Source organism: Paramisgurnus dabryanus, chromosome 18 (genome assembly GCF_030506205.2).
Source record: "Paramisgurnus dabryanus chromosome 18, PD_genome_1.1, whole genome shotgun sequence".
Lineage (NCBI taxonomy): Eukaryota > Metazoa > Chordata > Actinopteri > Cypriniformes > Cobitidae > Paramisgurnus > Paramisgurnus dabryanus.
In genome coordinates, this window is record NC_133354.1 from 18,394,162 (window position 1) to 18,415,918 (window position 21,757).

General features: G+C 38.7%; 1 protein-coding gene across 12 annotated transcripts in view; it reads right to left on the reverse strand.

Moving 5' to 3' along the window:
- nrxn2a (neurexin 2a) overlaps positions 1–21,757 on the reverse strand; it is a 467,328-nt gene that overhangs the window by 148,502 nt on the left and 297,069 nt on the right. Inside the window, exon 1 of one of the 12 annotated variants that reach the window (XM_065287131.2) lies at positions 11,070–12,704. The exons of 9 other annotated variants lie outside the window; for them this stretch is intronic. In XM_065287131.2, coding sequence (XP_065143203.1) covers positions 11,070–11,373 — 304 coding nt within the window. In that variant the 5' untranslated portion in view covers positions 11,374–12,704. Of the gene's footprint in view, positions 1–11,069; positions 12,705–21,757 lie in introns of those variants that run through there. 2 more of the 12 variants (XM_065287133.1, XM_065287130.1) reach the window with 2 other exon arrangements.

Here is a 21,757-nt window from a genome sequence, read left to right on the forward strand (position 1 = left end):
GTGCTTGCTGTGAGCTCGTCTATCTGTGAAATTGTGTAATCCTCAGAGATATTGCCAGGAATAATTTTATTATCTCTTTAAATAGCAAAATGAGCTGTAACCGATACTCTCAAAATCCCAATCCTCAATCCTGCCGAATGTTGTTTAATAATAAATGTGCAAAACTTTTCTAAACATTACCGAGATATGTTTTGTTTTAATATTTTTAGTTCGCCTCTGAAGTCTCCGGTTATTTGAAGAGCGACATGCAGCAGCCCCTCTCTTTAGATATCTGATAAAAATAAATAAAAAGGATTCAGCAGAATGCAGCATCCATTTCTGTGGCATTTCCATTTTCTTAGGCCAAACTATGTCGTTCTGAAAGCAGCACTCGGGTGCTCTCGTCTCTGTCAGGGGAGATGTGAGTAGGTGGATCTCGAGCTTGCGCACTTTAGACCTGGAGACTCGGGGGCTTCTTGCGCACTTCTCACCACTGTTGTTGCTGGTGTTCAACACCCTCTACAAATAACACTCTCTATTCTTAGACAGACATCAGAGAGGTGATTTGCTGTCAGCACTCAGTCGGCATGAAAAACTAACAAGCGTGCTGTTGTTATTTCCGGAGGTTTGAAATGAGAAAATGTTTAATTAGATATAATTTCACAGGTTATGAAAAAGTAGTCTTACAGCTATTTTATTGCTGAAATAGTTCAAACACACTCTTAAAAATAAAGGTGTTGTCCCAGCAAGCAATTTTGTGTTTAAAAGATGTCTACAACCCAAATTTCTGGGTATTATTTTTTTAAATTAACTCAGAAAATGTTTATTTGATCCAACAATGGGTTAAAACAACCCAGCATTGTTTTTAATAGCCATCCAAACAGCCAGACATCTAGGCTAAATCAAGGCGAAATTTGGGCTGTCAGTGAAAATCGAATAGACGTCAAACCATAGCCCAAAAATAAATAAATACAACCAAACACCTTGTAATCATTGTTACACTCTTAAAAATGCTGGGCGAGCCCAGCAGCTGGGTTGAAATTAACCCAGAAAGTTTTATATTTGACCCAACAATGGGTTTAAACAACCCAGCATTTTGGGTTGAAAACCAGCATGGGTTAAATTACAACCCAACGTGCTGGGCTCGGTTGAAAATAACCCAGCATTTTTTTGAGAGTGACTTCGCTTATCACACATCTTACAAGGTATTTTGGCAAATTGAAAGGGACATGCTGACTTTTTGGGACTTTAGCTTATTCACCGTATCCCCAGAGTTAAATACATACATTTTTCATCTCTGTGCATCTCGTAACTCTGTCTGACGCACCCACTGCTAGCCTAGCTTAGCACAAAGACTGGAAGTAAATGGCTCCAGCTAGCATACTGCTCCCAGTAAGGCGAAGCACTACTACTTTGGCGAAGTGATTAGCGCAACTATCGAACTCTCTGCTCCTCACCACGGGGCTTGCTGCGAGCAAATCACTCTGCCCAAGTAGCAGTGCTTCGCCTTCTAAGAATATAGTTCCCAGTATGTATACTGTTAAAAGATGGCTGTCTCTCATATGACCGTGTTATTTGTACACGCTGTGATTATACAAATCACAACATATAAATAGGAAAATGTTGGCATTATTTTGTCACGTATTGTGAGCAGTAGGCTAACTGGAGCCATTTACTTCCAGTCAAGTAATGCTGCGTACACACCAAACGTGAAGCATCACATTCTTCGCTCTAGATTACTTGCAGGATTTTACGTCGTTTGATGCAAATTATCTGCGTGAGTTTAATATTTTCATCTATTAGCATCTTTGCATTGACTTTGTATATAATCGACTAGCGCAAATAGTTAAATTCGCTTCTGGTGTGTATGCCCCATTAATTATTCATTGCTGTTAGTCATAGTTAACCTAGACAGTGAAATGGCTGTTGCTTGCTGGTGCTGGAGAAACATTTTTTGGCTGTATGGTTCCATTGAGTCTTTAGACCGTAATATAGTTAGAAATGATCTTTTTAAGTAGCCTACCTTTGACTAAATGGTTCTTTGGGGTGCCAGAAATTGTTCTTCTATGGCATCGCTGCGAAGATCCTTTGTAGCATCTTTATTTTTAAGAGTGCACTTTCCAGGCTTTCAAAGCGAGGGAAAATAATCTAGGTATTTCAGCTGGCAGGTCTGAGATATAACGGTGGCACATCATCAAAGTACTGTAGCAACACATGGTTGCATAAAGAACTTCATTAACAATTACGAGGCCTTTGATTTGTGTCACGCAGAGATGTTGAGGCATAAGTAGGAATATGGGATTTCGCTTGTTAATGTTGGATAAGCCAAATTTCCTGTTTGTTTTGTCTTTGTGGGCCAATATACTTCACAACACAAAGCTATCAGAAGTCATCAAGCCCAATTATATCTCATAAAACTATTACATTTTTAATTTCTCCAGGATTCGCATAAAACGCCTTGCCAAGATTACAATACAGATGAATATCCTGTTTTAGTAGCACACAAATGAATATAAAACCAGGCTGGAGGTTTAATTAAACTTTTAATAAAAAATAAACGTTAATATGTGTATATTTGAAGTCAGAAACTGAAATAATGACCTTTGAATGAAACATTTAGTATTGACTGGCATGACACAATGTCAATAACATGGATCAATAACTTGAGATTAATGGAGGAAAACGCATAATCCGAGTGCCTTTAAGCCTGCTTTAAGTAACAAAGTTGTCCAGCACTATTTATGAGCACAGTCACATCTGTAAATGCTGTGTGAGAAAGATGTTTTCATGCAATCCAATGTTGGTTTGCAAAGCTTTTTAGTCTGGTTTATTGGTCAGATGGTTTGGATTTCGCTGGTCGTATAGCAAAGTCAAAGGGGGCCTTTTATCTGCATCTCTGGGACTACTGGCACGGTTGAGCTGGTTTTACTGCACGTGTGAGAGGAGGAATCCAGACACCTGGAGAAGGATTTCACCCCTCAGAGCTCACAGCATGGCTGTCTTCCTTTAATCGGGGTCTTGGGTGAGATCCAGACCGAGCTATTTCTCCTCAATGTCACATTTAGTCAAACACACACCACAAGCCTGGACTCCAATGAGGAGTAACTTTAATCCTGCTGCTGCACTTGCTGAGCATTACTTATATTGCACAAAATGCTATTGTAGAGGCTTTCTCTGAGTTGTGGCCACCCATGAGAATACAGTTGTCACAGTAGGGGTGTAACAATACATCGATATGGATCGATACATACATTTTATTTTTAACGATCCGATGCATTGATGCCAAACATAAGAAATCGATTTGAGGTAGCTTTATTTTGACACTCCCGACATTCCATCTACGCATTTCCACCAAAGTGCAATTTTTTATCATTTTGATCTGCTAGCATCAGCAAGTGAATGCGATGCAGCAACAAAAAACTCTTACATGTTGATCAGTTTTAAATGTTCCAATTGAGACAGAGATTTTCAATTTTCAAAGAGTTTAATTAGATGTTCATGTTATACATTTTGGTTGCATTTGTTAGTAAAAATGTAACTGCTTTACTAGGCATGTCATTTAAAAATATTGATAAATCATAATCGCATTGAAGACGTGTTTGATGTTTCACACCGCCGGCGGAGAAAATCGATATTGTATCGCATCGTAATGAACTGTCCAATTTACAGCCCTATGTCACATTACCAACATTTCTATAGTTGATACTAACACATTTCATGATTCGATAATTTTAGTAGGGCTGTCAAAAGATTAATCACAATTAATCTCATACAAAATAAAAGTTTGTGTTTGCATAATATATTTGTGTATGTTGTGTGTAATTATTTTGCATACATGAAAGCACACACACATGTATATATTTAAGAAAAAAATCATGTATTTTTTATATATTATATTAATTATATCAAAATTTAAATAAATAAATATATAAATAAATAAATACATATATAAATATATGTAAATGTTTCTATATATATATACACACAGTCCACAGACATATATTATGCAAACACAAACTTTTATTTTGTATGCGATTATTCATGATTAATCTCTTGACAGCCCTAAATTTTAGATAATATGGTAAAAATAATATGTTAATGGAGTAAGCACTCAAAAAAAAAAAATGCTGGGTTATTTTTTAACCCATTGTTGGGTCAAATATAAATCCCAGCTGCTTGGCTCGTCCTTTTTTGATCCAATGTTGGGTTGAAAATGACCCAGTGTTTAGAGCGTACATTTTCTTTTCTTTTTAAATTGTTACATTGTCAGAAAAAAAGGTCAAAAAGTGATCCCAAGCTGTACCCTTTAAACCGTGCCCAAATTTTTCCATTAAGGTACAGAAATGTATACATCTGGTACCAATATGAACCTTTGAGGTACTAATATAAACTCTTTAGTTGAAAAGGTGTAGTTTTTGAAAGGTTACCGGCCCATTTTTCTGACAGTGTAGATATTGCTGAACTATTTTTGTTAGAGTATTATTAAAACACAGCAACAGATCTGTTATCTGCTCATTGTGCGTGATATTTTTACACTACTTCAATTTTTGGCCCTGCCTGTTTCCATTTACTTCATACCTAATGACTGCGTTTGCATAAATAGCTCACTAAACGTGCACAGCCACATTACTGCAAACTGTGAGAGCTTTTCACAGACATACTCAAGGCCAAAATCATTACCATTATTGTATTTTAGTATCACCTTAGAAACCAAAATACGGGATCTTCTGACATTCTTAAACGACACATTGTTTTTAGACAAAGCCTGCAATTTCGTTCTCACTTTTAGGTCCACAATTTTCTTTGGCCGCGCACTGCAGCATCATCGAACACTCGTAGTCACCTGAACGCCGCTGGCGTAAGTGTAACTCCCTCCAAACCACAGTCCTCTAGTTTATTGTCTAACTACTTTGTCCATCACATTGATTGGACTGCAGTCAGTGGTCTATTCTCAGGAGCGAAGCCGAAATGACACATGTACTTAAGGTGATGGCTCTACATGTAGTCGCTTCTTTTGAGGAGGACAAAACTCTTGTTTTCAATAACAGGGAGTATAGACAACAAGAAGGTCACGCTTAAATACTCTCGTTAGTTCTTCACATTCAAGCTATTGAGAGCAAACAATGGATCGTCCTCAAAATCCACGTTGTTTTCAGCCAATGATCAATTATTACTTATTTTGTTTCCCTACACTTTTAGAGCTCGACCCGAGGACAGTAATGGATTGTGGCTCTCGCTGAAGCAAACTGCTTTTGATGGGGTCCAATCTATAGTGTACACACCAGTGATCCACAAAGGATCGCTCCTTAGACCGATATTGGGCAGCATCCATCATGGCTTTTTCCAGCGGCCGGGCATTAAGAGATGCCCTTGCGCAGATCAAGGTGCGCCCTTGAGCCGTAGGAAAAAATGAGCCTTTGATCCAAGATCCAACCGGATAGGCGACCGCGTATGGAGCTAGCCTGGGAAACCCCACATCAGCATGCAGAGGCAGGCATGAGTGAACAAACAGAAGCTGCTGCTTGTCAAACATCACGCCTCCATCAGCCCATGGAGCTCTGGGTATTAAAAAGAAAAGGAGGGGCCAGCGGCATTTCAATGAGATGATGATGACAAAAACAAAATGGAGAGGGGAGTGGATGCGATATTAGATTTCTGCTCATACTCAAAACAAAACGGTGGGAATTTAAGGGCTCAGGATTCGTGGATCAATTTTCAAGGGTGAGAGAATTAAAGGGACAGTTTTCTCACTATTTCTTAACGCTAAAACTGTGTGAATCAAAAATCCATCACACCAATCTTTCTATGTGATCGCAAGTCATAAGTAGTCCATATGACTCATGTGCCAAATTCATACAAGTCACTCTATTTAAGTCATTCACACTGCTTTGTTTCCCCTCCAATGAGCTGTTACCTGAGAACTGCTGTGATCAAATCACTGAGTCAGTGAATTAAATTCAATTTCTCTTCATAACTCCATTAAGCTTAACAGATGAACTGTCGTCTTTACTGCGTGAACATTCTCCGTAAAGTCTTTTAATGGCTTACCAACATTTACAGGTTCAGAACAACACGACGGTGAGCAAAAATGACAGAAATATTACTTTAAAGGTCAGTGAGGAATAAAGGTCAAGAATCTTAATGGAATAAGTCGCTCTTGAAGTGGTGTGAACTCGAAGCCAAACACAGGTCAGAAGAAAAGCGAGAAGAATATATAAATCCAAAAGGCATGAGCAGTCAATGCTAGAAAACTAGAAATATGACACGGGCTAAAATTGCAGACAGCAGTACAATGAAACAAAAATAACTGTAAGAAAACAAATAAAAGGTGATGGCCCCGTTTAACAAACACTATGTGTGAGTGTTGGTGTCCAGGACGGATAAATGCTAGGCCTTGAGATGCACACATGATGAGAAGTGTCTGGTGCAAATGTCACTGCCGTGAGACGGAGGCAAGGGTTTGTGTGATGTGACGTATCTTTTTCCATCCGTTCCTCCATCATTTTATCCTTTCATCGCTCTGGCCCTTGTAGACCTGATTGACTTATCCAACTAATCTACATAACAATTAAATCAATTATCTTGCAGGGGGTGTGTGGAGTGATGGAATGTGGCAGGATATGATTATTGGGGTCAGTGGGGGTGAAGGTTTCCAGCTTGCTGAAGTTTGAGACTCATTTGAGATCACTGCACAAATATGTTGCAGGTTTAAAATTCTGAGAGCATTTAGGCCACACAGTGGTAAGATTTCATTACGAAAGGTGTGCGAGAGAAGACCCTGTTGAAAGAATGGCAGAATTCATAAACGCTGCTGAGTCAGGCAGTCGTCAGATTGATCTGTCATTTTCTACGCAAGCTGAGCTTTATTGCACTGGGGTGGGACGTACTGACAGGGCCGCATTCAGTTTTGGTACTCCGGTAATGACTGTGGAGATGCATACAAGAGCCGTGATGTAATTCACGACGTGTCTGCTCCACCTCGGCTCCGTCAGAACCGTGATCCCTGTTTCCGCGCGATAAGGGCGCAGCAAATGTATTGCATATTTTCCAGGAGACAGATGGGAGAGCAGGTGAGATTAATGTTGAGACGGAAGCAGTGAATCGGACTGACAATTCCAGTTGTAATGAAACACTGAGAGGAGCCATGATTCTGCTAACTGTTGGCTTGATGATCCCATTACTGTGCAGGATCACATTCTTCTGCCGGACTACTTGTCATTGGGAATCAAGGACTGATCCCTCTAACCCTCTCTGTTTAAAAGGATCATTTAGCACTGTCCTCCCAGACTCTTCACATAGAAAGCTTTGGCTACTATAACTTCGCATTGTGTGGGATGTGACACATTGATTGTAGCAATCCAATGTTTCCCACTCACTTCTCTTTTGCACTAAGTGTCCAACAGCCATAAATGTGTCTAAGAGTAAAACAGCAATTTGAATAAACAAATAAATAAACGGTATATTTATATTGTTATAAATAATATGAACTACATCATCATGTTATTAAAGGTAAAAAAAGTTAAATACAGATCAAACGGCTGTAGTCCACTTTGGAAAGATGCATACAGTAAGATGGTATGTTTACACCAAGCTCAAGTTTTATTAAATATTTTATTGAATATATTTGACCCTGTTGGTGAAATCCAGCCTAAAGTTTTTATAATCTTATAATGAGATTAGGACCATCAAAGTTTGATTTTACTCAATGATTTCATTTTCTGAACATGAAGTTACTCAGTCAAAATTAAAGGGACACTCCACTTTTTTTGAAAATATACTAATTTTACAGCTCCTCTAGAGTTAAACATTTGATTTTTACCTCCGGGTCTGGCAGTACCACTTTTAGCATAACTTAGCACAATCCATTGAATCTGATTAGACCATTAGCATTGCGCTCAAAAATAAACAAAGAGTTTCCATATTCTTACTATTTAAAACTTGACTCTTCTGTAGTTACATTCAGGGTTCTAAATTAACTTTTTTGACCACCAGCCAAAGTGGCAGGTAACTTTTTGAAGTTACCAGCCAATCAGTATTTCCACTAGCCAAATTTTTCCCGGTGAAAATAAAAGAAATTTAGAGTGCCACTGAATGCAACAATGATTATTTTTTCTTTCGAATGCATGCAACAATCCTGACAAAACATGACAACATGTTTGTGATGAAACATAAGCTTTCTTCATTTCTCTGTTGATAGACATAAAGCTTTACTGGGGCACAGGCCCCCCATTTTTTGCTGACTTTTTTGAAAGCCTGCTGTGTGCAAGAAAGGGGCAACACTTCTTTACAATATCCTTTGCTTAACACACTATTCTACAGTGCAACAGGTACTGCGAAAGATAAATATGTTGTTAAAAATATTTAAGTGTAATATTCAACATACCTAACATTATTAACATGTTTGGAGGCATAAATGGCATAACATGTTTGATAATAATAATGACAGCAGAGAAATATTTTCTACATTATACAATGATAGCAATGATTGATAACTTATTTTTACAAGAATATTTTAAGAAACCAGTCATTTTATGACTGCTATATTAAATAATCTCAGTCATAGTTACTGCTAACTGTTATGTAAGTTAGTGTCCTAGAGTTAAATATTAGTAAACTAAATATTAATTTCATATCTGAAAATACAGAACAGTATAACACATAAATCTGTTGATTTTCTCAGCAACAATGCAATTCTATAGACTTGACAAGAGGTTTTCCTGAGATTTTTCCTCTAATGTTTGAGACCTGACAGGCTGAGGATGTTGTTTGTCTTCCATTTAACTCATCATCTCTCCTTTCTTCTTCCATTTCCCTGCTTTGCACAAAACATTTTGATGTACATCTACAGAAGCCAATAATGATCGAGTCAAAATAAGATTATCAGTATTATTAAGAAACATACTTCTCGTCATGTTTTCATAAATACCCATTCGCGTGGCGTACCCTTTTGGATGCAGTTGCGTGCGCGGATGAACGCAAAGATGCGCGTGGACATGGATACATGCGTGCACGCATCAGTGCGACTGCTTCATCGCTTTACAAGCGTAAATTGGGTAACTACATTGCATATAGATCTGTTTTGCCGCTATTATCTTTGTAAAGGAATACACTAGTTAACTGCTAAAATTTAAACTTGAGATTTACACATGGGCACGAAAGATTTACACCGGAGCACATGCCCCACCCCTGTGTGTCTATCCTCCCTGCTCTGCCCGTTCGTTCTCCTTCATCCTTTAGTTTTCTGGTGGACGCGGTCAGTTCGTTTCCATGGTTTCTTGCGCTGGTTTCGCTGCAAACTGCGCGCAGGCAATTGGTGTATTAAACATCATCACGTAGCATTACGGCACAGTGTTCATGGGAAATGTAGGAAGTACTGCCAGAGGGATAAATGGCCGAGAACAGAGCTTTATGTATCAAGCATGCAATGCCTCATGCATCACCGGCCAAACTGGCTAGTAAGTTTTTATTAACACCCGCCAAAATGAATTTTAACCCGCATTTGGCGGGTTGGCGGGTGTTAATTTAGAACCCTGGTTACATTGTGTACTAAGACCGAAAGAAAATTAAAATTTGCGATTTTCTAGGCAGATTTGGCTCAGAGCTATACTCTCATTCTGGCGTAATAATCAAGCACTTTGTTGCCGTATTACGCAGTGCCTGAAAATAGTCCCCTGCAATTGAAAGTTAATAAGGGGACTATTTTTGGTCATGGTTATGGTCATGGGTATAGTCCTAGCCATATCTGCCTAGAAAATCTCAACTTTAAATTTTTTGTCGGTCTTAGTACACAATGTAACTACAGAAGAGTCAAGTTTTAAATGTGAAAAATATTGAAACTCTTTGGTTATTTTTTTAGCTCGATGCTAATGGTCTAATCAGATTCAATGGATTATGCTAAGCTAAAAGTGCTAGTGCCAGACCCGGAGATCAGCTGAATGGATTTCAAAATGGTAAAAATCAAATGTTTAACTCTAGGGGAGCTGGAAAATGAGCATATTTTCAAAAAAAGTGGAATGTCCCTTTAAAGATATCAAGTTTATATTTTCACACAATGTTTTTTACATTATGTATCACAAAAAAATGGCTTTAGCTGGGTTTTCACAGACTAAAAATTATTTTTAGTTATTTAGTTGGACTGTGTGGGAACAGGACCTAAAACATATTAAATCACATTTTATAACGTTTAATTATTTAGCAATGTTTATAATGTATCAATTAATAATCAGAAAGTATCAAATAAACACAGTAAATCTCCACAGACTCATTTAAATTCATGCAGATGTGACAACTGGCAACACTAAAATCTCTCAAGCTGCCCTGTTTTATACAATGCTGGTCTGAGAACAGCAAATGCAATGTCTGAAAGACTAAAATAGTGAACGGTGTCTAAAATCACACAATGCTTGTTAAACAATACCTTCTGCTAATTCATCTATTCCAGATGAATTCAAATTAAAACAATTGAAATGAAAATCTGTTTTTTTATTAAACATATCATGGTGGGAAAGAAACAGAGAAAACTATGCTGCAGGTGATGCTGCATAATCTATAATAATCCTTGCTGCATAATGGTTGTCCAAGAAAGAAAAGAAAGAAAATACAGCTAACCAGCCTAAAACTCCATCAAATGATCAAAGCATATGGCACAGGCCAGCTCATCTACTTGATCACTGAAATATGACAAGCTCAGTGGCCACTCAACATGGAGCTCAGCTGGAAGACAGGTTGTCAATGCTCAACACAACATTTGATTGACACAAGTCACAAAAAACCCTTTCAAGGAGAACCAATAAAATAGGTTAGACATGAAAACCGCACATCTGGCCCAAAACAAAGCCCATCTTTCTTCTAGATCTGCAGCACAAAGCTCACACCACCACTTCTCATGTGGATCTATAAAGATGAAAGTGCGTATATGACGTTCAAAATGAAACATTGTTCCATGCATGCCCAAAATATCACAACCTGCTGTCCAATGTAATAAACCTCCTTAATCTAATCAAAGCTTTCTAGATCAAGAAACCTGCAGCCTGGTCGATAAGGTGAAAAATGCTGTATGGAAAGTCATCGGAAATAGAGGGAGAACTTACCGTGGCCTCCTCTTGTAAGGAAGGGCATCCTATTGATGGCAATGGGTACAGTACCATGCTTGTTATGGAAGTGATGAACGTGATGGGTGGTGCTCAGGCTGGAAGACACACGGGCATTGGCTGTTCTGTCCGGCAGCGAGGTCAACAGGGCCAGGGAAAATGCCAGTCTCCACCAAGAGCCGAGGCCCAGCCAGCTGATTCCTCCCAACTCCCAGCCCAACAGCACCACCTCCAGCTTGGGGCAGGAGGGCCCACCGTAGGCCCTTCCGCACACCATTTGTCCTATCCGTTGGAAAGAGTACATCTCAAAGAAAAGTGCCCATGTCCATCATTATCCACGAGTCAAGTAAATAATTTAGTAGAAAACAGGCGATTGCAGTTTTACAATACCCAGAGCCTCAAGGTATTCACAGTTGGTTTCCAAAGAAAAGATAAAATCCTCAAAAAGAACAAATCCCTTTCAAGTCTGGCTTCAAAATCCGAAGGAAAAAACCTATTGACCTCCTCTCAAGGCGTTTTCATGCTTGGCGATTGTCAACAACAACAAAAAAAAAACACTAAAAAAGACAAACAATCTAAGCAAGGGCGATCGTCTGCGCTGATGGTACAATTATTGAATGGAATCCGAAGTGTTGCACCTCCCCAAAGGTTTCTGCAACACCAATCAATGGTTCTGAATGCAAATTCGGACTTAATTGAGGAGAAGGGAAATGGTCCAGGTGAAAAAGATGCCAGGGGGCGTCTCCCTTTCTTGTTCTCCTTTCCTCTCGAGGCTCAGGTAGAGCTTACACGATATTAAGACCACTCTCCCTCAGAGGGCAGCTCCTCTATCGCGGAAATGGAGATAAGAGACATCCCGGCGGCTAAAGGATTATTCTAATGGTGATAAAAGAGACGTGCTGAAACAGAGAAAGAGGCAAACGGATGAGCGGGAAAGAAACTGACCCGGGCTTGATGAAGGAACGACGCAGGACGAAACGCTCACGTTTCTTTTTGGCAGATGAGGAGATGCACAGACGTAAAGGGGTGAGAACCCTGCTGCAGAGAATGGTAGAGAGGAAAAGCAAGAAATAAATAAATAAAGCCAGCTGTGATTCTTGATGCGATGGCTGCGGACGCAGCGCTCCTCTTGAAGTGAAAGATCAGGTGCGGAGTTAGATGACGATCAGTTTTCCACCAGCATCCCAGTCTCTCTCAGATTCTTTTCTCTGACGTGAACACCGTATCGATTAGCGCTGCATTTTATCCCCCTCTCGTCTCCCTCCTCTGTTTATTCCGATAAGCATTGCCTTGTTAATTTGCTTAGTCTGACAACGTTAGCAGCAAAATGTCCTCACAGTTGAAGAGTAAATGACCAAAATCCTAACATGCGCCGCTGTGGTAAAATGCATGCTAATTAAATTTGGAACGGTGGCTGGAACGCGTCCTCTCCTCTCGACAGCTTTTCTCTCAGGATTGGCAGGACCGTGAGCAAAGGAGAACAAAAAAAATATCCTAGGAACAACGACCGTTGCTTGCCGCAAGCATGAGGAGCAGGACACGCAGTCCTTCTTTTGGATGCTCAACCAGAGACTGCTACAGAGATGAAGCGAGAGAGAGAGAGCGAGGAGGAAGCGATGCAGTGTGTGTCTGAGGAGGAGAGGGGGAGAGAGAGAGAAAAGGGAGGGGTATGGAGGGAGCGGGCGCTCGTAGTGCATAAGCACACATGCAGACATAGAAAGAAGCCAAAAGATGGAGAATCAGTTGCACACACGCAAGCGAGAATACAAATTTTGAGCCCTGCGCACTCTCGGCACAGCCTTGGCACTGCAGTGAAAAGAACTTGGAAGACGATGTTTATGCTTGTAATCCTAAATGAAAGGCTTTGAAAAAAGAATGGGCTTGGAAATGCAGTTTTTCTATTATACAGGTGGTCTATTTTCAGCCAATGTGAAAATCACACGCTGAAAAGCGGATACTATTTGCTTGTGCCAGATGCAACCCACCCTAACCCCCCACCCGCAACCAAGAAAGCAGGAGTTGATTCCCAATGTTTATGAATAATTTAGTACCAGACAAAATTTGTCGACAAATGCCTGCCTCAATCTTTCTTTCACTCTTTTAAATCTTTCTTGTTGCATGTTTACTGCGGTTTTCCTTTAACATTGATATGAAACATTTAATACTGTAATTAGGGTTGAACTGATACAAATATATGGCTTTAGTACAGTACCACCTTCTGGTGCCTCGTTCTCAAAATAAAAATCCATACATTAAGCAAAGAGCCTCAAGCTAAAAGAAACTAGCACTTGCAATATATTGAATAATTAAATGCTAATAATGTAAATTATTAACGTTAATAGAGATATAATAACAGTAAGGATTATGGAATGTTTGTAAGCACTGGTGCAGATTTCAGTATGCATATAGGGCTGTCAATAGATTAAAATAATCTAGATTAGACTCGCGATTAATCGCAAATTAATCTCACATTTTTATCTGTTCTAAATGTATCTTCATTTAAAAATTTTCAGTTTTTGTAATACTCCAATCAACATGGGTGTGGACAAATATAGATGCTTTATGATGCCATTTTCAACAGAACCATCAGCCATTGTTTTGTATATTAATTTTCCTTTCGGAAGACCATCTTCTTTCTCCATTTCTGTTTGCTACTGCATCTTTTGTGAGCTGTGCGGACAAATTAAGTCCGAATGAACTATTTTTATAAAAATTGTGTTTTATATTATGACATTCTCTATTAAAAAACTTCAAAACAATGCATGACTTGTTTGAATCTTCAACCTGTTTCAAGTTGACAGAGTCAGCAAAGGTAATTTTGCGAAAAATCCCAAATTACCCCAAAATTACCACATCCACACCTTAAAATAATAGATTTAATAAATAGATTTAGCACACACAAAGTCAAAAACAGTATCAATATATGTTAAACTTTTTTCTTTCTTTTTGTTTGATTGACATTGAGACAGACAACCTTAAGATCTACTATAATGCATGTATCTTTAATTATAAAACATCAGATATTTTTCCACAGTTAACCAAACATTCACTTCAGATATAACAGATTATAGGTCCTACCTGCGTGAATTCTTGTCAAAACAGATATTTTTAAAACTGTAATTTTGTGTAGATGTCTACACACTCTTAATAACTCTTTAAACATTAATAATCAGGTCCCAAACTTTATCTCTCTTAATAACCCTTTTAACATCAAGCCAGTCCTGCAATTTATTTTTACATTTCTGCATGCTTTAAAAGCAAAACCAAAATACGCGGATGGAGACCCATCTTTGCATTAGATCATTTATGACGGTTCACCTCTCAGAAAACGTACAAATAAATCATTTTAGATGTTTAATGACTATTAAAGGCGCTCTAAGCGAATCTGTGTGACATCACTTCTTGTTGACGTTCGTAGTGTTGTCAAACAAAACGGAGCGTAGTTAATTCCTCCCCCTCCCTTCCGTACTTTCTGAGCGAGTCATGAATGCGCCCAACCCCCACTCCCAAATCCTTCTTGTCATTTATTGGCTGGAACACGTTTGTTATGTTTCGTGGTGCTAGGTTTGACCACTTTGTTTTTGTTGCAGTTTGTGGAGCCTGGGCTGTCTACAGAGACCACGGTTTTAAACAGTGTGATAAGGGGACAGGCAGCTAGCAGATAGTGAGGAGATGTTTACTGTATCAAACAAAAAATGTTTTATGGCCTAAAACCCGTGAATTCGCTTAGAGCACCTTTAAGAGCATTGGATTTGCTAGACGAGAGCTTAATGTTCTTATTTTTATGAAAACCTGTGACTCATTTAGACAGCACGGGTCACAGTAAGGCTGCGTCCTAATATATCCAACTATAGGCTGGACCAAGGGCGTTGCGTTAATCACCGTTAATAAAATTTGTGGTGTAAAATGAATTTGCATTAACGCGTTATTAACTGCTAATTTTGACAGCCCTAATACATATATATATGTGTGTGTGTATATAGGAGACCCAATATGTGAAAACCCAGCTAGTCATTTTTGTGTGATTTACTGTTTTCTACATAAAATTGTTCTATGTAATGTAAAGAATAATCTTTGAAAATACATCTTTGATATCTCAATACTGACTGAGTTAGGCCATGTCAAAGATTAAAATCAATGTTTAGTAAGCCATGATAAGACTTTAGCCTGGATTTTCAGCAGTGTGTACAGTATGTATATATGAAGTTTTCCGATGTGAAACCCCCAGGCTGCTTGTGCATGGAGATAGACTGAAGAGTCAGAGAAGAGATTCAAAACAATAAACTTTAATTACAAATGTGGGAACAAGCAGGAAAACACACTCTAAATTAGACAAAGGCAAGACAAAGACAGAATGGAACAAGAAAGTTAAATGTGATGGAGATAATGAAGATGAGATGGCTGCCAGGTGAGGATGACTAAAGACACTAAACAGGTGAGGGGGCGTGGAGAATGATGGGAAATGGAGTCCAGAGGGAAAACATGGAGAACAGGACATCTATCTATCTATCTGTCTGTCTGTCTGTCTGTCTGTCTGTCTGTCTGTCTGTCTGTCTGTCTGTCTGTCTGTCTGTCTGTCTGTCTGTCTATCTATCTATCTATCTATCTATCTATCTGTCTATCTAAAGGGGACATTTAACAAGACTTTTTTAAGATGTCAAATAAATCTTTGGTGTCTCCAGAGTACATTTGTGAAATTTTAGCTCAAAATATCCCAAAGATAATTTTTTATAGCATGCTAAAATTGCTCCTTTTTTAGTTGTGAGCAAAAATGTGCCATTTTTGAGTGTGTCCTTTAAAATGCAAAGGAGCTGATCTCTGCACTAAATGGCAGTGCCGTGATTGGAGAGTGCAGATTAAAGGCGGTATTATCCCCTTCTGACATCACAAGGGGAGCCACATTTCAATGATCTATTTTTTCACATGCTTGCAGAGAATGGTTTACCAAAACTAAGTTACTTGGTTGATCTTTTACACATTATCTATGTTGATAGAAGCACTGGGGACCCAATTATAGCACTTAAACATGAAAAATTTTCATAATATGTCCCCTTTAAAGATGTTTTTGTTGATTCTCACTAATGCGCTTTTATGTTTGTTAAGCTTCAGTGATAATCAAATATAGTCATAAGAAGTGTTTGTCATTAATAAAAGTAATCAAAAACAATTATAAAATCAACTTCTTTAAATGTAGAGAAAAAAGAATTAATGAATCTCACACATCAACGCATAAACTGTTAAACTTCACATCACTATGCCAGATGACACTCTTGCTCAGTAAATATTAAATGAGTACACCATCAAGTCCTTTCTTAGTTAACCGTACAACCCAAACTTTAAGGTGTTAGTATATACTGAATAAATCAGATTTTTTTGTTTACCTATTTTACATTGGCTCATGTAAAATGACATTTATAAACACGAAAATGTATGGATGGTACAAACGATTATCGTCCTATCAATGTGTGCAAGAAAGAAAGAAAAAGAAAGAAAGAAAGAATAAGGGCAAGATGGACTGAGCGTTTGCACCATACATCAGATAAATCATGTGGGATAGAGATCTCAGCTGGGATTGCCTTCCCGCTTGAAAAGACATACGTGGAAAAAAAGGCCAAACAGGAAAGAGCCAGAGCCACCTTTCAAGATGACAGGAGGGGAGAAGCAAGTCATTACTCAGATAGAGAGAGAGAAAGAGAGAGAGAGAGCAAGGGGGGCCACCGACGCCAATGAGCTGTGTTGATTGAACCGAACGGAGAAGAGGAGGGGGCGATGCTGTGCCTCAGCCGAGTCTGTAAATCCACGACGTCAGGCACCGCTAACGGCCACAGTTAGCCACACTGTCGACTCCGCTCAAATAAACACAAAGCCTGCACGTCGAGATTTAGCCCAGGGGGAGGCTGGGAGAAATGCCCATCCCGCTATAATCGATTCTCATTTCTCTGCAGACCGAGCGCTTGAGATACACGGTAGATAACCTTGGGATCAGGTGACATGCCTCAAATATGGGCAAAAACATCCAGACTGAAAGATCTGGGCCGCAAAAATAGAAAGTGGCTGAACGGCCGTGCCGAAGGATAATCGATGACGGTAGTCGCTATTTTATATTTATGAGCTTTCGGTCTTGCAGTGCCTTGGTCGTCGAGGTAAGTTGACAAGTGGAGCTCTAGAAAAAATTGCCGCTAGTTATGTAATGAGGCCTAGATAACCTGAAAGACTGATGATGACGATGAAGGTTGCAGCAGAATTAGTGAGACGGTAATTCATAGGATGTGTCATCCGCTGTCAGTCGGGTGGATTGGGAACATTCTCCTCAGCGGTGATAATATCTTCATGAGGGTTCTCGGAGATGAAAGGCCGGTATTAATCAATTTGCCAACCCTGGGGTTGCTCAGCACGATAAGAGTCGATGCTATCTGGGTCATGCGTGCTTCTGGGTGTGAGGCATCGCTGAGTTTAACCATCTGCCACTAGGCGGTCGGAGCTGTTGGCCATCTTCTCTCCGCACAACACGCTGGTCCACTTAAGAGTCGGAGGGTTGAGACATCTCGAGAGCGTGTGATAAAGGTGCTCAAGGGAAGGGAAAGCACCAATCAAATTCATTGTGTTGGATTGAAAACCTGAAGCATATATGGTATTAGAGAGGGCACTTCACCAGAGGTCCTAGCAGAACATAATCAACCTATTTCCTATATGAATTACTGCAACATTGCTTGGTTCCACTTCTTGGTTTACACTAGTAAGCAAAAATGCCATAAATATAATAATATAAAATAGTATAGCAAGCCCTCAAAGTCTGCTTGGACGCTCCGAAGGCAATAAATAAATCCAGTTTGCTCCTTAATATTGTGTGATTTGAGATAAACCAACAGCATAATGAGTGTGTGGGACAAACAAGAGAAGAAGAGACATCATCTGCTCTTTCCTGCATCCTGAGCTTTACCACCCAAGACATTTGTGCAGTAGCCCCCAGGGAAGATAAGGCCGGATTAATAATGGCAGTTTTGGTATAATTACTCATAATGCCTGCCTCCTCTAGAACTAATGGCCCGAGGTTGAGATATCTGCTGGATTTAATTCAACTTAAAGAGACAGCACCTCAAATTGCTCTTTAGGGAAGGGGACGGAGCACTGTGTGAATGCATGCTCGGCTGCACCTAACAGCACTCACCCAAAGACACCGCGGTGCAGAGATCGCCTGACAGGTTAAATAGATTCTATTGCCTTTTAATCTGGCTAAGGTAAGTTTATGTTCAAGGTTTCAGCCATTACAAATAACTTCTTTTCAAAAAGTATGATATTACGTCTTGATTTATGAAAATGGAGACTATATTTTTCTTTGTCTGGGCCACAACTGATAAGGGAAATGGTATTAAGAACTCAGGAAATGATGCGAGTGCCATCTACTAGTGCAATCGGGCTTATCTGAACAAATTCTGCCTGAGCCACTTCCGCTCGTGTCCGCTGAGAGTATATTAAAGCAAACAACATTAAACCAACACGATCTGGATGCTGGGACCTTACAGCACAAATACAAAGTGTAACACCAGAGGTCTAAAGCATTTCCTTTTTTTCTTAATGTAAAATAAAACAATAGCACAGAATACAAAATGCCATTAAATCATAAAAGCTCTTTTACAAAAAACTAGTGAGCTTGCTAAGCAATACTTTAATAAACACACTAATACTGAGTAAAAATAAATATGGGGGAAATGGGGTGAAAGTAACAAGGGACAAAAGCAACAAAGCATTCCAAACTATGACAGCATCTTCAACCCTTCACAAAGCCGACAAATATCACATTATTTCAACACCGTTTTGCATGTGTAAATTCAGAAAGTTGTTTTCAATCATGATAAGTAAATTCCTTAAGCGGTCATTTTTTTTCTAATAATGCGTTGTGTTTCTCCTTTCATGTGCTACACATCCTGAAGTTTGACTTCTCAGACATTCCAGCTGACAGGGTCGAAAGTAACAATGCGCTAATTGTGTTCAAAGTGAAATTTTACTGAAGTCATTTTAAATTGTTCAAAATTCCACCTGGTATTGATAGACCACATGTGAGTTATTTACTAAATCAAAAATATATCTCTGTCTAAAACATTATTTAAAATTAAGTTTTTTTTGAAAAATGCTCTCCCCTATTCTTTATCACAATTTATACTTAAAACAAACTATTTTTATTGATACTTTTCAATACTATGCGAAATATGTTGAAGCGTTTGGTTCCAAAACGTGATAAACGCCATTTAAAAAAAAAAATTTACCACCAAAATCAGTATTGTATCAGGTCAATATTAAAAAGTCAATTCTTAATTTTACGCAAAATCCGATATCCGCCAGGTTATTCTGTCATCTTTTCTCCCTTTTTTTCCAAACCGCGAGAAACACCAGTCCTCCTTCTCTGCAGAATGCAATAAATCCGCTCAACAAATCACAGTGCACCATTTCACGCATTGTAACATATAGCATGGCAAAGATGAATGCACATTTATATATTTATTCAATAGATTTATTTCATTTTGTGAAAAAATAATCAGTTTTTATAATAAATCTTTGAAAATCATTGCATTTTTTATGTTATTATAACCTAAAGAACTTGGTATAGAAAATACATTTGTACCCAACTTAGTCAAAATGGATTTATTGCGTTTTGGAACCAAACTCTTCATATATAAACCATTTGTCACCTGTAACCTTGAATTTGAAGTTTTTCTGAATAAAATAGAGTGTCAAATGCAAACGCTTGAGCCTAAGACCTTTCTAATGATGTATTGCTTGATGGGTTAAGAACAATCTTTTACATCAAATACTTAAATGTGCAGTGTGTAAATTTTAGCAGCATCTAGTGGTGAGGTTGCGAATTGCAACCAACGGCTCAGTCCACTGCCATAGAGACGCTACGGTAGCCGCCACCCAAAAAAAAACCATGTCATTGTCGGAGACAACTTAGTAAAAAAGTTTGTCCGTTAAGGGCTTCTGTAGAAACATGGCGGCACAAAACGACGACTTCCACGTAAGGGGACCCTCTGTGTATGTAGATAAAAACGTCTCATTCTAAGGTAATAAAAACATAACGGTTCATTATGAAAGGTGTTTATACACCCCTGATAATATAGTTTTGTATATTCATTTTCATTTCTGTCAAGAGATCCTTCTAAAAATTACACACTGCACCTTTAAACAACAAAAATCAGGCTGCAATCGCGGGGCTGCCCATAATCTTTGGTCAATAAGGGGTTAATGAGCTTGTTGCAGGTATTATAGTAATTCATTCTCTGCAAATGATTAAAGTGTGTTCGGAGCACAAAGACTGTATGATTTTTTTTAAACATAAAAAGTCTCTTTTTAAAAATAAAAAAAAAATTCAAGTCAAATTTACAAAAGACAAAAAAAATCTGATCATTAGATATGACCTTGATGTTACACACTGAACACAACTCATTTTATCTTTTTAAGCCACCTACAATTTTTAAATAAATCACCTCTGATCGACATTAACCCAACTGGTTAATGGTCCGAAACAAAGCAACTTATTCATGGATATCAAAATACTTCCTGTATGAGCCCAGAAAAACAGGGCAGTAACCATCAGCACTGAGCCAAGCCGAGCTGATCGAAAAACACTGTTTCTCATCCACTTGTTGGACAGAGCAAACAGTGATTATTGCATTGACGCATGGATGGCTTGGGCAGTGAAGAACGTGTGATAAGCAGCATGCTGCTGTCCATGTGTTCGGCAGTCCTGCCCACATGGTGTCAGTACACCAGGAACCTCATCAATCATTGTGGGTGGCACAAGAAAGGGTGAAGCTACTGTACGAGCGACGAGCGTGTGTGTGTGTGTTTGTGTGTGTATAGGTGGGTGGGTGACTGGGGGCCAGGTGTCACCAGAAATGAACTCAACCATCTGTGACAGAAAAACTTTTTCACATTATGTGATCTGTAAAGGCCCACCTGTGCAAAAGCCAGTCTTTTGGCAGGATGGGATGCGCTCCAGTAGCAGTAGGCTTTAATTTCAATTAGGACAGTTCACACTTGTCCTCTGTACCAATGCTGGACAGATACACGTGAGGAAGTGTTAAAAGACTGGCTCTGCTCAAGCATTACAAGAGCAAGACACTACATCACTGTGCATTTCTTTCTTTTCAAAAAAAAAAAAAATTAACAGTTAGTAAAGGAACTATTTAGACTTTAGTCAGAGAGTAGTAGCCGTATTTCACTAAATGTGAATAAAAATCCAAGGCAATGCATCTGTTAACAGTATTAATTCTAGGTCACTTTTCAGATTGAATTTTCTGGGTCTTTTGGAAATTCGTGTAAAGACATATTTTTAGTCTTGTGCTGAGTGTATGATTGATACCTGAGAATGTATTAGAGAAACTGCACTTAAATCTTCCTTTTCGCGGTTACTTCATCATTTATGTCGAATTAAACACAGGGTTGCAGTTCAGTTCAGTACACAACGTTCAGTATTAATAATTTTAGCAATGTCATATGAGCAAGGCTGCTCATTTAGAGAATGTGCATTAGTGTTTAAGTACACTGATGGAAGAATATATGGTCCCTATACACGTAGTTACCCTTTTAAAGAGTCCTAATATGTAAAGTACCATTAAGGTACATTTATGTATAGATTTGGTACCAAATTTGTACATCTTTAGGTGCAAAATTGTTCTTTTTAAAAATGT